The sequence below is a fragment of the Lampetra fluviatilis genome, chromosome 39, assembly GCF_964198595.1.
Source record: "Lampetra fluviatilis chromosome 39, kcLamFluv1.1, whole genome shotgun sequence".
Taxonomy (NCBI): Eukaryota; Metazoa; Chordata; class Hyperoartia; order Petromyzontiformes; family Petromyzontidae; genus Lampetra; species Lampetra fluviatilis.
Window position 1 is genome coordinate 2733490 of NC_136313.1, and position 15254 is coordinate 2748743.

At 50.6% G+C, this 15254-nt stretch overlaps 1 protein-coding gene across 7 annotated transcripts in view; it reads right to left on the bottom strand.

Moving 5' to 3' along the window:
- The window catches only part of MCTP1 (multiple C2 and transmembrane domain containing 1), a 155656-nt gene that overhangs the window by 47074 nt on the left and 93328 nt on the right, over window positions 1-15254 (bottom strand). For all 7 annotated transcript variants that reach the window (XM_078874442.1, XM_078874441.1, XM_078874444.1 and 4 more), the window contains 2 exons: window positions 3002-3144; window positions 200-279 (listed from right to left, as the gene is read on the bottom strand). In XM_078874442.1, the coding sequence (XP_078730568.1) occupies window positions 200-279; window positions 3002-3144 (223 nt within the window). The remainder of the gene's footprint in view (window positions 1-199; window positions 280-3001; window positions 3145-15254) is intronic.

Below are 15254 nucleotides of genomic sequence, written 5' to 3' on the forward strand. Positions count from 1 at the left end.
ATGTGGAATTTCCACCATTTGGGTCAAGGACAATGGTGGAAATTCAGCGTGGTCAATTACGGCCAAGTTGTGAGTGATATCTGAAACTGTTCTGGGTCCCCGTTGACCAATCTTCCGCACTGACCCTTGTCGGTTCAACTGGTGGATGAAGCCCCCCTCTCCCCCCCATAGTTGGTGATTAACAGAAAATAATCATCACCTGCCGATGGTGAGATACTCAAGGTCAAGATAAGCTGAGCCCATGAAGTCATCAGGGATCCCGATGTCATGGTCAAACACCTGCGGAGGAATGGGAGACACGACAGCACAGAGGTGGACAATTCAGAATCGCAGAAGAATCTCAGAATCTTTACTTGCCCTGGAGAAATCTGATGAGAGATGTAGCTCTTTTTCACAGATGTCCACCTGGGAATTCAGACGATCACCACGCCACTGCCGCCTCCTCCTCCTTGCTAAATCCCAGAAAATTCTCCCCATCAAAGGTCGTCACATTAATTATTAGGTTTTGTCTGCAGTCCTCTGCTCAATGAATGACAGAACCTCGCTTCAAACTCCTCCCTCCATCCTGTCCCATCTTGAGCTTCTCTTTCGTTTCACTGCATGACATCTCGCCTCTTCTTCCCTCTCTCCCTCCCTCCCTTCATTCCTTCAAATTATTTGGTGACATTACGTTGGCAGTGGTGCACAAGAACAAATAACAAAAAAACAAGTCAACGCATTCGTCACTAACACTTGTGCGGCTTTAAAAAGAAAAGTATATTACAGGGACTCCTCTACTTACGAACGTGTTAGGTTCCAGAAGTCTGTTCGTAAGTCGATTTGTTCGTAAGTTCAAGTTCACTCCTGTCGATTCCAAACATGTTGTAGGGCATGTACACTAAACACGGGGAATGGCTTTAAAAGCTGTATAATCTTCTGTAGATGTAGATGCCACTGGTTCTTCACGTTCTGTAGATGTAGATACCACCACCGCCATCTATTGCACTGGGGTTGAACTTACGACTCTCGGTCCGATCAGGCAACTGGACATACGGGCAGGGTTGTTCGTATCTCTGAAAGTTCTGAAGTGGAATGTTCGTAAGTCCTCGACGTTTTGGGCAATGTCCTTCCTTCCAGAACTTCATCCAGCTCTCACCTGTGAGCATGTGCCCAATCCCACATCTTCAGCCTCTTCTGGACCCATCGAATCAGACTTCTCTCCTCCTAAACCTCAACTATAACTTCCTCATTTACTCTTTCTCCATCATAATACGGTACCACAACCCACAGCTCGAAGCTTTTCCGGTCTACTGATGTCTGCCGTTGTCAGGGTCCACAAATTGTCTGGCGCCTACATCGCTTTCACTCCACGCGAAGGCCTTCACCTGCCCACAAAGGTCAGGACTGACCCGTCGTAAAGGTAGCAACAGTATCGCCAATGTCAGCACCGTGCTTAGCGGGGCGTGTAATCCGTGACGGACTATGAACAGAAACAAATGAACACTGGCGGGACTGAAAAGTGCCCTCATCAAAATCGTCCTTCAGATTACCCGACGATAATTTAACATCGGTAAGATGTAGGAAATCGTTTAAAACCCTCACCAAAAAAATCTATACATTCGTAGAAAGAAACATTGGTGTAGAATTTACAGCACTGCCGCGCGCACGCACAGCGCAACTTTCGGATTGATTTTCCTCAGCATACACTCAACGCAAACATAATATCAAAAATGCATCTTCATTATTTTTGGAGGGGGTATGCATTGATCAATAAAAAGGCAGCGCGGTAAATCACAGGAGGGGGGCTGCTTCAAGGTGACGGGGCTCAGAACGGTGATCGCCCAAACAGGGCCCCACTCGGCCCCCGGGTGTCCTTGTCCAGATTGCACGTGGCCAGACTGCACAGCGCCGCATTTCAGATTCTGTTCCATTTTCTCTGCCATTGTGCACAGCTGCTACTCATGCACCCTGATCAATCCACTGGTGGATGAGGCCCCACCTTCCACCCCCCCCAAGTGAACAGTGGAGAGATTATGGCTTATTTTAAGTTACAGTGAAACCCCACTACTGAAACATTGCCACATGATTCTGCATCTAACATCTCGTTTTTAAAACTCCCAAAAAGAATCCCCATTTGGCGATTATTCACAATCGTCGCTCCCCGATTTAACATTTACCCCACATCCAACGGTCACTTTGGCCGCTTCCCCTGTAACTAAACCTGGCAATCGGAGGCCCCCTCAGCTGAACGTTTGCTTCCAGCACCGACACTCGAAGAACCACTCTGACAGAGAGATGGGCGCCACGGTGGTGAGATGTTAACTCCTAGTTTGCAGGAGTTCGTGAGTTCAATCGCGACCCTGACGCCTGTATATTTGGAGTTTGCGTGTCTCTCTCTCTCCCCGTGGTTTTGTTGATTTTCCTCCGGGTCCTCCGTTTTTTCCATCCACATTTAGAATCAACGTGCGTTTAGAGTATTTGACTGCTATGAATTGCCACATGGTAAGCCACTTCGTTGAGCTTTCATTTGTGGCCAGATCGCTTCTGAAACAGAGCTATATAGCTCAGTGGGCCTTAACTGATAAAATACATGAATAAATAAAAATTGTTTAGTTTTAGTACACAACACACCTGGCAATAACCCTGTCGCCTCAGCAAGAGGAAGCCTATAAAATCGTCAAAAAATGTTGGACAATGGTCCTTTTTCTCCACGCGCTGTGGGAAAAATGGCCATTGCCTGAAATGTCACACCTGTTAAATTATAGCAGCAGCATCACCAAGATAATTTTCCTGCGAAGTTATGTACACGCGGTGTCAACATTTTCATTTTCATTTGTCCCCCGGGAGAAGCAGATGGGAAATCAGGCTTAGCATCCCGGCGGTATAATTTCTACAATCCACCTGCTATGGCTTAATCAGGGGTCAGATGCAGGCAGCGTCAGAGTGGGTGAACAGCCTGCAAGCAAACTGCACTAACTCAAAACATTCAACAACAGCAGCAACAAAAGCAAGCGATCCTTACCTTGACGTGAATCCTCTCTTTCAAGTTGTCCAAGAGCAGCACGAAGGGCTCGTTCCAGACCGGGTTGAGGTTTTTGTAGATGATCTTGCTCTTGTAAACCATCTTCCCTCCGAGCTTGAACTTCACGTACGGATCGCTCGTCCCTAAAGCGCAGGGACATTATTACTACAGGTTAAAGGTCGCGTGCGGAGTCGCCGCTAAATCCTCCGGCTTCCAGGTGGCCTGGGTGACTTGGGGGGGTCATAGCGGCGATCCGCCACCTCTGAGCGCCTGGGTTGGAATCAAGGTTACGGCGGCACTTGGTTATACCAGGTACCCTCAAGTGTCGAGAGTTGATGGTATCAACCTGTCAATACTGACTGCATTTCAAAGAAAATGTCCAGCAGCATAATTACATTTGATGTTACACTTGTGTGTGACACCCAAGCGACGGACATCTTGATAGCAGGGTTTGTGGGAAAGTACAGCGCCCCCAGCAGTGGATGAAAAGTCACCTGAACACACCTCAGAAGTAGTTTGATGAAATCTACTTCTGCGGTTCATTTTGCCACAGAGAGCCCATGCACTACCCCAGAAGAGCTCTGAATGAACCTTTCTTCATTTCGTGACATGACACCGGATAGCACAATTGGAACGAAAATGGCAAAATTCATAGCTATAATTACACGTTTTTTGTTACGTGAAAATAAAATCAACAGACCCATTCTGCTCATGTGCTCAGGTGAAGTTGGTCAGGCAGGTGGCACGAAATGACTTTTGCTGGTTCTTGAACCAGCTGCACTGGATTACTTTACACAATAACATAGATACACAATAACATACCCCTGGCATTGAAGTGTGGACTTTCTATCTGTGTGCATCAATCTTCCATTGTCCGCCTCCGTTTGTTCCATTTCTATTCTATCTCCCTTGTCTCGCCACGTACTTTGTTCTGTATTGTTCCTCTCGTACGTTCCCCCGTCTCACTTGCTCCTGCCCAGTTTGCGCAATTCCACGGGCCATATCGAGATGCGGTCACGTTCGTGTGCTGCATAAACCCGAGGTGTGTCGCACCAAAAGTGCTCTCCTGCCCATAAAAAAAAGCATTCGAGGCATTTGGGGGCTCATCTCCCGTTGTACAGCCCCTGAGCAAGTGGCCGAAATTCCACAGTTCTATGGCAGGGGCAAGTCTCTCTACAGGATGATCAATGATAATAGGTTTTTCCCCTTTTTTCTGACCACAAAACAGGTGTTAAGATGTTAACAAAGAAGATCCCATGATGTAGATGCTCACCCCGAGCTCTCATTACTCTGATAGTGACATTGTCTTTGGGCTGTACGCCTTTTGGCGTCCTCTGGTCTAGCACAAATTGAGCCGAGGCTCAAAAGAAAGCTGTCTCTGTTGTAGACCAATCAGTTTCAAGGACAATGCATATATTATCAGAGTATGTTTTTTGTTTGCATTCTGACAACAAGCATTGTAGTTAATGCAGACATGATTCCTTGTAAAAGGTTTCAGTTTGGTGTTTAAACATCTTAACACCTGTTTTGTTGTCAGAAAAAAAGGGGAAAAACATATTATCATATTTTGGTACTGGCAAAGGAGATTCCATGATGAGGACGATCAACGTTGACGACTCACGTACAAAAAAAGTGACACTCAATTTATCGACCCGGGGGGGGGGGAGGGGCATGGGGGGGGTGATGAGCTGAGTCAACCCACCCGCTCATCCCCCTCAACCAGGATGTGAACTCGCAACGATCCCATCGCGAGGCGCTCGCTTTATCGCCGCGCTGTAAGGGTGACATTAGCGTATCATGTAAACGCTAAATAATTGATCTTTAGGCTACGAATTTATTTTTGTCAACTCGCGAATCTACGCACTGTTGTTTCGCACGCCCGAGCGAGGCGACCCACGTGCGTGTGTGGAATGGCAGGTGCCACGATAGACCACAGGTAAGATGCCAGACATCACCAGCAGGTGGCAGTGTAACTCTGCCTCACCGCAGACCCGGGCAGACACCGGGCAGCAGCAAGACAATTACAGGATCAGTGGTCTCAAGGTCACAGGTTCAAGCCCACTGGCGCCAATGAATTAGAGGCGCTGGTCCATTACACTTGACACTCCGGCACACAGCTGCGAATGCGCCATTCCAATCCCTGAGTTATCGGAGGGAGATAACATGTTTAATAATTACTACTGTACGATTGCATGTGTGTGTGTAAATTTAACCCACGCCAGAGATTTGATGAGACGGAATGATTCTGGGTCACAATTCAATTCGGGATTCTGTTTTTTCGTTTGTCACGGTTTTTTGCCACCCGGATTTAATCATTTCCCCTTTTGTGTCCGCCTCATTCCGTACATCGGACCAAATGTAAAGGCTAACGAAAAGATAGAGGCGGGGCCCCGCAATGCCTTGCTTGCGCCACTGCCGGCGTGAGGGGCATCCACTTGAGTGAATTCTGGCGTGTACTGCAGAGGTCGCAACCGGGTACCCGATACCCGTACCCTACCCGATACCCGGCTACCCGTACCCATCCGAGTACGGGTAGCCGTTTGCGACCCTGATGCGGCCGGGTACGGGTAGGCCGTGAGTCACTGCTGAGTAACCGTTTGTCACTCATTTCGGGTAGGGTACGGGTAGGGAACGGGAACCCGTACCCGGCCGGGTATGGGTACGGGTACCCATTTGCGACCCTGGTGCGGCCGGGTACGGGTACGGGTACGGAATCAAAACCCGTTTGCGACCTCAGGTGTACTGGGTCCGGCATTTCCATGCTGACCAGACGTTTTGGAGGCAGTGAGCACACCCATTCGTCTCTCCGCCTCCACCGAGCGATGAAGCTGTGCCGTGTGTCCCATTGATACAGCTGGGTGGGTCCCAGGCAGTATTGGGAGGGGGGGGGGGCATTTAAGAAACTTGCTCCATTGTTTTTAACTGTAGTGCCGGGAGGTGGAATTGAACCGGGCGACCTCTGAATTCCAAGTCCGGCGTGCTGTGGGCTCCTTTGAGGGACGCACAAACGAAGGTAGAGAGAGAGAGAGAGGATGCCTCCAGTTGTAGCCAGCACGTGATTTACAAAAACCCGTGATTTACAAAAACCCGTAAATAATTGATTCTCGCTCACGTGATTCGATGTGTGCGTATCGTGCGCGTGAAAAATCTATCTTTATTAATGAATCAATGCATCATCACACGCCTTATAATTACAAACCCAAAAGCAAACGATGGTGTGATGGTTTCTACCAAGATGGAGCGTCCTGCATGGCCGGCAGTGTTAATTTGTTGTTGTTATTTTTTTTTACGTACAGCAAAATTCCGGTGATCGCACAGTGATTCATTTGGCTTTCATCAAAGCTGTAGGAATAGCCCGGATAGCGGCCGCTTACGCAATCCCGCTGCCAGTCGTCCGCAGCTGTGTCACCGTACAGTGTCACGACAAAAAAACCCAACTTGGCATTGCGCAGAGATAGATGCGCATGGCTCGCATTTTGACAAATCACACAACAGCCAACGAATGCCAAGCCTGTTTGCCTTCACGCACGCATGGGGACCCAGATGAGATGCACACACAGAGACAAAAAATCCCCCACAACCCCTTCCCCACCCAGGCTGTTGGGGCAGAAAGTGCTGTCAGCGAGCACCTATTAAGGCCGGTATGGCACACGAGGTGATGGGTGACTAGCACCACGCTCGGCCACCTTAATCTCCCCAGTTCTGATTTTTATGCAAGGCTTAGTCGACTGAAGTGGCCTTGGGACCGGTTCAGATATCATCTGCCGATGATGTTAGCCACGGCGAGGAATTGAATCAGAGCGTGAACCGCTGCACCACCGCTCCTACATGCTCACAGACACAGACATAAACCGTACACGCTGTACCAGACTGCTGGGGAAAACGCTCAACCTCCATTATCTTTTTCCTAAAAACAAAAAGCACTGCAGTCATTTGGACCGATGCCCTTTGCAACCTCTATGTAACATTTTGAACTCGGTAAGGGCCTACTGAGTCTATGCACTGCTGTGTCAAGGCATCTCTGGATTCCGTTCAGCCTGGCAACTAACTGCAAATCCCAGTGCATGAACACAACTATTTAAAACTAAACTAAAACTATTTTTATTTTACCAGGTAAGGCCCATTGAGCTATATAGCTCAACGAAGTGACCTATCAAATCCGCTAAACGTGGAGAAAAAACCGGAGGGCCCGGAGAAAAATCCACGTGACCACGGGGAGAGAGACACCGCAAACTCCAAACATACAGGCGTCAGGGTTGGGGTATAACCCACGACCTCCTGTATACCAGGTGAGGTAGTTAACATCCCGCCACCTTGGCACCCCTGATTGCGCTCACGGTTTCACGGACACGTGACGAAAAATCCACGCGGGATAACAACCATTCGGAAAACGGGCAGATTAACAAGACTGGTGATGAGACAAAGAAAGAACACTCACGCAAGGGCACGTATTCCGTAAAAGCTTTCCACACGCGAGCTCATCCTGGCACGACAACGGGAGCACGCTTCTTGCCACGAGGTGGCCGCGGTGAGACGATGGGGCTTGGACACGAACAATTCGCGGGCTGCCCCTATCGTCGCGATTGCACCGGTGGCAACGCAACTTCGCACTAAAAGGGTTCGTTCACAAAGGATTATCCTCAAGGGAGTTATCGTGACCCCCACCCCCCTCGCCTGGAACCCGTTTAGCCACAGACAGAACAGAGCCAAAGCACAAACGCTCTCAAGCATAGTTGGATAATTATCTGGCTAAACCACCTCAACGTGAAATTACAGTTGTTGTTGTTGTTGTTGCCCTACATCAATATCAGCCATACGGAGGGAGGTTGGAAAGTGTTAAAAAACAAAAACGGACAGAAGCCGGATTGGAAACCAAAACATCAACAGCATCAACGTGAGGGGCACGGCGCCGTGCACATGAGCGGCACACAAACAGCTCCTACGAGCGGACACGGAGCTCACGGGGAGACGGCTGTGAGCGAGCGTGGGGGTCATCCGACGTTACGCCAATGCTCACCCCACATTAGGCTCCCCGCGGGATTCAGCCTCTGAGGCGAGCATAAAGGATGTGCCCCAGTAATTTTCGACGTGGGGGAGTGGGGGGGAGGGGGGAGTGGGGGGGGGGGGCGCTTGAATAAGATGGGGGTCGTCCTTCACAGTCCATAAACCCCGGGGCGCGCGTTATTTCCCGATGGTGGCGGGAGGACGACGGTGCGGTGCTGGGATGGGGGCAGATTATTAAAACTGCATCCTACGCCGCTCGGACTCCGAGCTCACTCGCATGTTGTCGCAGCTGCGCGCTGGACCGTGCAACAAAAATCGCAACGGCGCTGTCCCCAGCTGCGGCTTCGCCATGCCCGGCTTCAATGCGCAAGTGTTTTCGTAGATTAATATTCGCATCTGCGCCTTGCGCGTGCAGCCGAAATATGCAACAGGGCGGTCGTTTGCGTGTTGTGTGGGGAGGGAGCACGCTGCGCTACGAGCCCGGCGAACCCGAGTTCGGATCCCGCTCACAGCCAGCACCAGTGACTTTAACCATGGGCCTCCCCAAGGTCGACTCAGCCTCACATTGGTACTTTGAGCGATGTGCAAACATCGCCACTAGGGAGTCAAATGCGGCCGAGCGCGGTGCTGCCCCCCCCCCCGCCCCTGAGTGTGCCGTGCCGGCCTTCGTAGGTGCTCGCTAACAGCACTTGCCCTAACAGTCTGTCGAGGGGTAAACGTGGGGGATCTTTGTCTTTGTGTGCCAAGCGTCTATGAACATCTCCCAGAGCCTCATCCACAACGAATGCAGCGCCCAAAAATCAATACGACAGGCACGCTCGCGCGCGACCAAATGTCCATTCCCGCAGGCTGCGTGTGGTGGGGTGAAGTGTGGGCACTCCCACCTCTTCCAAGACATCTGGCCAGTGTGGTAGAGTAGACTAAAACACTCTCTTGAGAGGGGGCTCTCTCGGGCCACCGCTAGTCAACACCCTCCCACACCAGCAGTGCCATGAAGCAAGCAATTGCAGGGCTGCACCCTTGAGCGACAATAATGCCGATGTCTCCGTTTCACCACCGATGGGGATATTCGGCAGTGTGATTTGTTCCAGCAATATCGCCGAGACATGAATGTCACGCTTGATCTCTGCCTCGATAAAAACGTGGCCACACGAACGATGGCTACGAAAGAGAGGAGGGGGGTGGGGGGAGGAAAGATACAATGCGCAGAGCAATCCAGGCCACGTTTTTTTTTTACCCTGGGAGATGTTTAAACAAACGTGGCAACACTTCGATGTGAATCAGCTTTGCTCTGACCCTAATCAGATTCACAGCCAGATCTCGTTAGGCCGAACGTGAACAGCGAGGGTCTCGTTATGATTCACTGAATCATATTTCAGAGGGAGGTGGGCGTGGTGGCACGGTGGTTAACGCGATGCCCCTTGACCTTGGTGACCTTAACTCGATTCCCCGGCCAGGACTAACAATAGTTTCAAGCGATATCCGAACCGGTCCTGGGCTCCCTCTTCAGCAACCCTCCCAATTAGCATGGTTGGCTTCGTAACGGCGCAAAAGAGATTCAACACACACACGTACGTACGTGCACACGCATGCAACCAGCATCGTGGAGAATGGTCAAACAGCTCCCAAGGGCATGAAGGCTTGGGGAGGAACCTGAGCACGTATCTTGATCCTGACCCTCTCTTTAAGATCACAGAAAGAGTTATCGTCGCAAAAAAAAAAAAATCGCACGGATCATTCGCCTGGCTCCTCTGATGCAACGCCAGCCTCAGAGGTTTTCGTCGCTGATTTAAGAAGAACTCTCCAATTCCACGGGAGCGCGTTTCTCCCAAATTGCTGTCAGACAACATTCAGCGCTCGGGATTTATTTTGGGCACCGCGGCGCGAGTCACGTGTGCGCTTGAGTGCGTGCGCTGTCCCCGAGGGTCCACTCCTCTGCCTTGTGCCACTCTCTACAACATGACATTTTTATTTTGTTGCTACCCACCTCGCACCCCCAAAAAAATATAAACTAAACTATTGTTTTGATTTAAAACTTTCGTTACTGCAGGGATTCATATTATTGGTTCTTTCGGTAAAGTCACGTGTTTGTGTTGCAGTCGAAACGTCGTGGGGATTTTTATTGTTTTATATTTTTATGATTTAATGATTTCCCTTCTACGTGACTTTACCGAAAGAACCAATAATATAAACTATTGTTATTTTGCCCTGTAAGGCCCACTGAGCTATATAGCTATTTTTCAGAAGCGACCTGGCCACAAATGACAGCTCAACGAAGTGGCTTATCATGTGGAAATGTATATGCAGCCAAATTCTCCAGTGGTACCTTCACCTTTACTGCAGCCGCCTTGCACCCCTTTGGTTCTCAATTGTAAAAAAAAGTAAATATTAATAAATACATAGGGTTTAATGAAACAGAGTAGTACTTATGTACCAGTGCTTAATTTTTTGTTTCAATGATTTACCTTCTAGACAAATCTGCCATGTCACGCACCCCTAGAAAGGGCATCTCCCACCCACCAGAGGGTGTGTGCACCCCAGGTTAAGAAGCCACTGACTCGAATCGGATGTTGATTTTAAATGCGGAGGGAAATACACGAGGGGCCGAAAAATCCACGCCACCACGGTGAGAGACACACCGCAAACTTCAAATATACAGGCGTCAGTGTTGGAACCCACGACCTCCTTGTATACCAGGTGAGGTAGCTAACATCTCGCCACTGTGGCGCCCCGATTGTGCTCACGGCTTCACGGCACGTGGCGAAACATCCGTGCCGATCTCTCGCAGAGCAGTGCCTCGAGAAGCTGACTTCGAATCCGGGTTTCCGCCTCTGCCGATCATTAAACCGGGGTCTCGAGTGCAGCGGGTTGATGGCTCTCAGCCCAGTCACCAATGATTGGAAATTATGTTTCTCCATTTAAGGCAAATGAATTCTAACTTTAAAAAAGATCAGTTTTTCTGCCATGCGACAAACCCGTCATCGGAACACGCGGGATTGCCACGCTCCCGTGTGTGTATGTGTGTGTATGTGTGTGTATGTGTGTGTATGTGTGTGTGCGTTAAGCGATACAACACTTGAACGGATCTCAGAAGTAGTTCTGTGATGTCTCCTTCCGTGGACCGTTCTTGATTGCACACGTGCGTTGCGCTGCTCTGCTAGAGTTCAGAATGGACACTTCGTTTCTCACGACGCCGACAGCACTGAAGGAATGCAATTACAAATTAGGCAGAAGGGAGCCAGGTTTTTTAAAATATTTTGAAGCGAAAGTGAGATCCTGCTGACATGAGCATTGAGGCATTGGCGTTCATATTCCTACTCGAGCCCTGAGCCAGGAGTGGACATTTTCTGTAATGGGGAGAGAGAGGGGGGGGGCGAGTCTACCCATTGGACAAACTAAGTGGTACCCATTTTATCGACCCGAGGCGGCGGGGGGGGGGGGGGTGATTGGCTGAATCAACCCACAAGCGAGATCTGAACTCGCAACCTTCCAGTAGCGAGCCGCCCGCTCCGCCGCCGAACCACTGGCGGCGCAAAAGAGAAGCCGCGAGCTCGCGATGCCAGACGCAGGTGGACGTCTACAAAGCGCGGGGGGGGGGGGGTGGGGGGCTGTGAATGAAAAGCCCAAACGGCTCCGCCACACCCAGCCAGCGCACCTCATCTCCCCTTCGATCATCGGGGCCTCGGCCACACCTGCCCCCACGGTATTCATTTCAAGCGGAGCATGCTGATGTGTGCCGCGCTTGCCAGCTGCGTCCGCGGTGGCGAAATGTTAACCGCCTCGCCCGGTGCACGGGAGGTCGCGCGTTCGATCCCGTCCCTGACGCCTGTTTTTTGTGTGGAGTTTGCGTGTTCTCCTCGTGGTCGCGTGGATTTTTCTCCGGGTCCTCGGGTTTTGCCCTCGGACATTTAGAGTCAACGTCACGTCTAGATTACTCGGCTGCTGTACATTTCCACGCGATAAGCCACTTCGTCGAGCTGTCATTTGTGGCAGCCAGGTCGTTTCTGAAAAAGGCCTTACCTGTAAAATAAAAAAAGAGTTTAGTTTAGCTGCAGTTGCCACCTACGTACCAGACTTGGAAGCCATACCCATGTCACGGTGAATACAACTCGACATCGTCCCCCTCCCCCCACCTCCACCACTGATATTGGTACCATGTAAAAAAATAATTTGGATGCCTCACCTCTTAAGAGGAATGCATCCTCTTGAAGAATGGTCTGTGGAATCAGATATCATAGAACTGCTTCTGAAAGTTCTTCGAGCAACCTCATTTCCCCAGAAGGGGGGGGGGGGCAGCACTTTTACCCGACCCACCCATCCACCCACCCACCCTTGCTTGCTTGCAGAACGATGCTCACGGGATGACAGTCAAACGGTACCTTTGTAATTCTCAACAGGCTGGAATCAGGCGGAGAACCAAACTTTTTGAAATGTCACGACGACGCACAGCCATCACCGCCACCGCCACCGCGTGGCAGAGAATGGACGATGGCAACTGTCAAAAATACCGGAGGATTTTAACGTCTGGGGAAGACTTAACAGATTGGCCAGGGCAGCAGCTACCTCAAAACGAGGATGGCTCTGGGAAGCCGACGACAGCTGGCAGCCCAAGTAAAAGCTCCTATTGCCCCCGGCACTATCAGCCCTTAAATCTGCGAGATCAACCTGCGTCACGCAACTTAAAGCACTAGGAGCCCTGCGATGGGATTTTGTTCATGTGCCAGGGAGCCTGCAGGATAGAGACTACAGAAGAAAGAAAATAAAAGATACGGGCGGCTCGGAGATCAGATCAAAAGCCACTGTTGTGGAAGCGATGCCTGTTTGGGTGCCACGCTGGTGAGATGTTAACTACCTCGCCTGGTGTTCTCGAGGTCGTGGGTTCAATCTCGACCCTGATGCCTGCTGTATATTTCAAGTTTGCGTGTCTCTCTCCCCTTGGTCGTGCGGAATTTTCTCCGGGTCCTCCGATTTTTGCCTCCACATTTAGAATCAACATCACGCGTTTAGAGTGTATTTGGCTTTTATATATTTCCACGTAAGCCACTTGGTTGAGCAAATAATGTGTAATAGCCAGGTTGCTTCTGAAAAAAAAATATAGAGCTCAGTGAGCCTTAGCTGGTAAAATAAAAAATAGTTTAATAGCGAAGTTTACTTTGTCTCATGCGGGACCCACAAACAGCCCCAGGGTAACCCCCTCAACTGGGCAACAGAAACATCCGTTTTTCACGACTGCCAGCATTGCTGCCAACATCTCGGTTAAGACAATGAGCGGAACACAACACTTGCCAACGCCCCCACAGAGAGGCGCCCACGTCAGGAATCGAACCAAGGTCCATCTTGCTAGGCAAGCGGAAGGCTACGTACGGTGAGAAAGAAGTTCAACGTACATGCACGCACCACCCTGCGTGATGTATGAACCCGACTCAGCGCTGTAGGATGCAGGTGATGTCATCAACGCCCAAGCACACTTGCCCGTGTGAAAGTATTCCAGCCAGGAATCCAGCCAGGCAGTCAGGAATCCAGCTAGCAAAACTTTTTCTAATATCGTATGATATGATAGTAGCAGAGCACAGGCCCAAAGGTTCAAAACGGCCCGTGACAAACAGCACTCACAAATGACTCACAATAGATTGTTTTGGTTGGACCACGTAGTGATCTGACTGAATATTCGTCGTGAAAGCCTCTAAAACTCGACACGGTTAACACGATGACTTGTTACGTGGTTTACAAGCATTGACCACACTAATTATGATTATTTCAGCATCCCGGTGAATCGAAACACGATTCTCACGACCCAATTAAGCGAAAAGCCGTGTGTTGAGCACGATCAAAGTCGTAAGTGAATAAGAGTTAACACGGTACCTTGAACTAAGCAAGGTCACAGACTGCCTAAGTCTGGCCACGAAACAATCGCATCGAAATGGGGTCCGGATTGAAATCAAGCAGACGGAGGCAAACTCCCTCCCGAATCTAAACGCACCACTGGAACAACCAAGTGACATGTGTGAAGTGAACTGTGAGACTGGAAACTGGGGCACGGAGTGCATTGGCGGCTTGCTGCCCGTGGCGATATTGGACACAGCATCTTGACTGCAATTGAACCCATGGGCCCAAGAAGTGGGTAGAGTGGGGCGGGGGGGGAGATGCAGAAATAATCTGGTGCTGCACACACACATCACGCACACATACACACTCGCGCGCGTGCGCACATGCACGCCGGCTGTCAAGCAGCAAATTCAATCACCCCGCGAGATAAGCGATGCACTGTAATGCAATTGATCCACCGGCCCGAGCGGTTCCACCCATCGGCGCAGATGCACAACGCCCCAAACGGTCTCTCTCTCCCACTTCATTTTGGTTTGTACTCCGCACCGACCAAGCGCAAAATTCGCTCCGCAACGGGCGAGGCGTCGTGCGCCCAGATTGCCCGACGGGGTGAACGCGAGGAGGCTCCGATGCGAACGCCGGAGATGCCAACGGGAGCGAGTTGAGAAACGAGCGCTGCCCGGCAGCAGCCGTCGCGGCTTGGCCAACGTCGTGCCAGGAAGAAAAACAATAACAGCGTTTTCTCTTCTGACAGAAACATTTACGGAACCAGACGGCTACGCCTGCAAATTCAGAGAGCCACCGCACGACACGTAATTAATTCACGCTCCGCGGTCACGTTCAACGGCATTTACTCGGCAAATTAATTCCACGCGCACGCAATTGTATTCAATTGTTTGCGTTGCGGGCCACTGCTGCTTGTGGTTCCATGCGCTTCTGTTCGCGGAGCAGAAGCGCAGTGGTTTGCGCCGCGCTACGAACCCTGCGACCCGATTACGATTCCCGCTCACGGCCACCAACACCAGTGGCGATTATCTGAACCGGTCCTCGGCCTCCCCTAGGTCGACTCAGCCTCAAATGAGTAGCTGGTGCAGTGTGCATACATCAGCACTGGGGAGACAAAGGCGGATGTGCGTGGTTCTGGTCAGCAACCACCTCGTTTGCCGTGCCGACCTTTATAGGTGCTCGCTAACAGCACTTGCCCCAATGGTCCGTTAAGGCTATACGGGATATCTTTGTCTTTGGTGCTTCTGAGTGTGGCTCTCGACGAAAGGTCTCCCAAGATCCTCTATAACATTGACGGCCATTCTTTTGGTCACTACACCCCAAGCCATGGTGGCTAGGAGACGTTAACTACCTCGCCTGGTATACAGGAGGTCGTGGGGTTCAATCCCGATCCTGACGCCTGCTGCTGTATATTTGG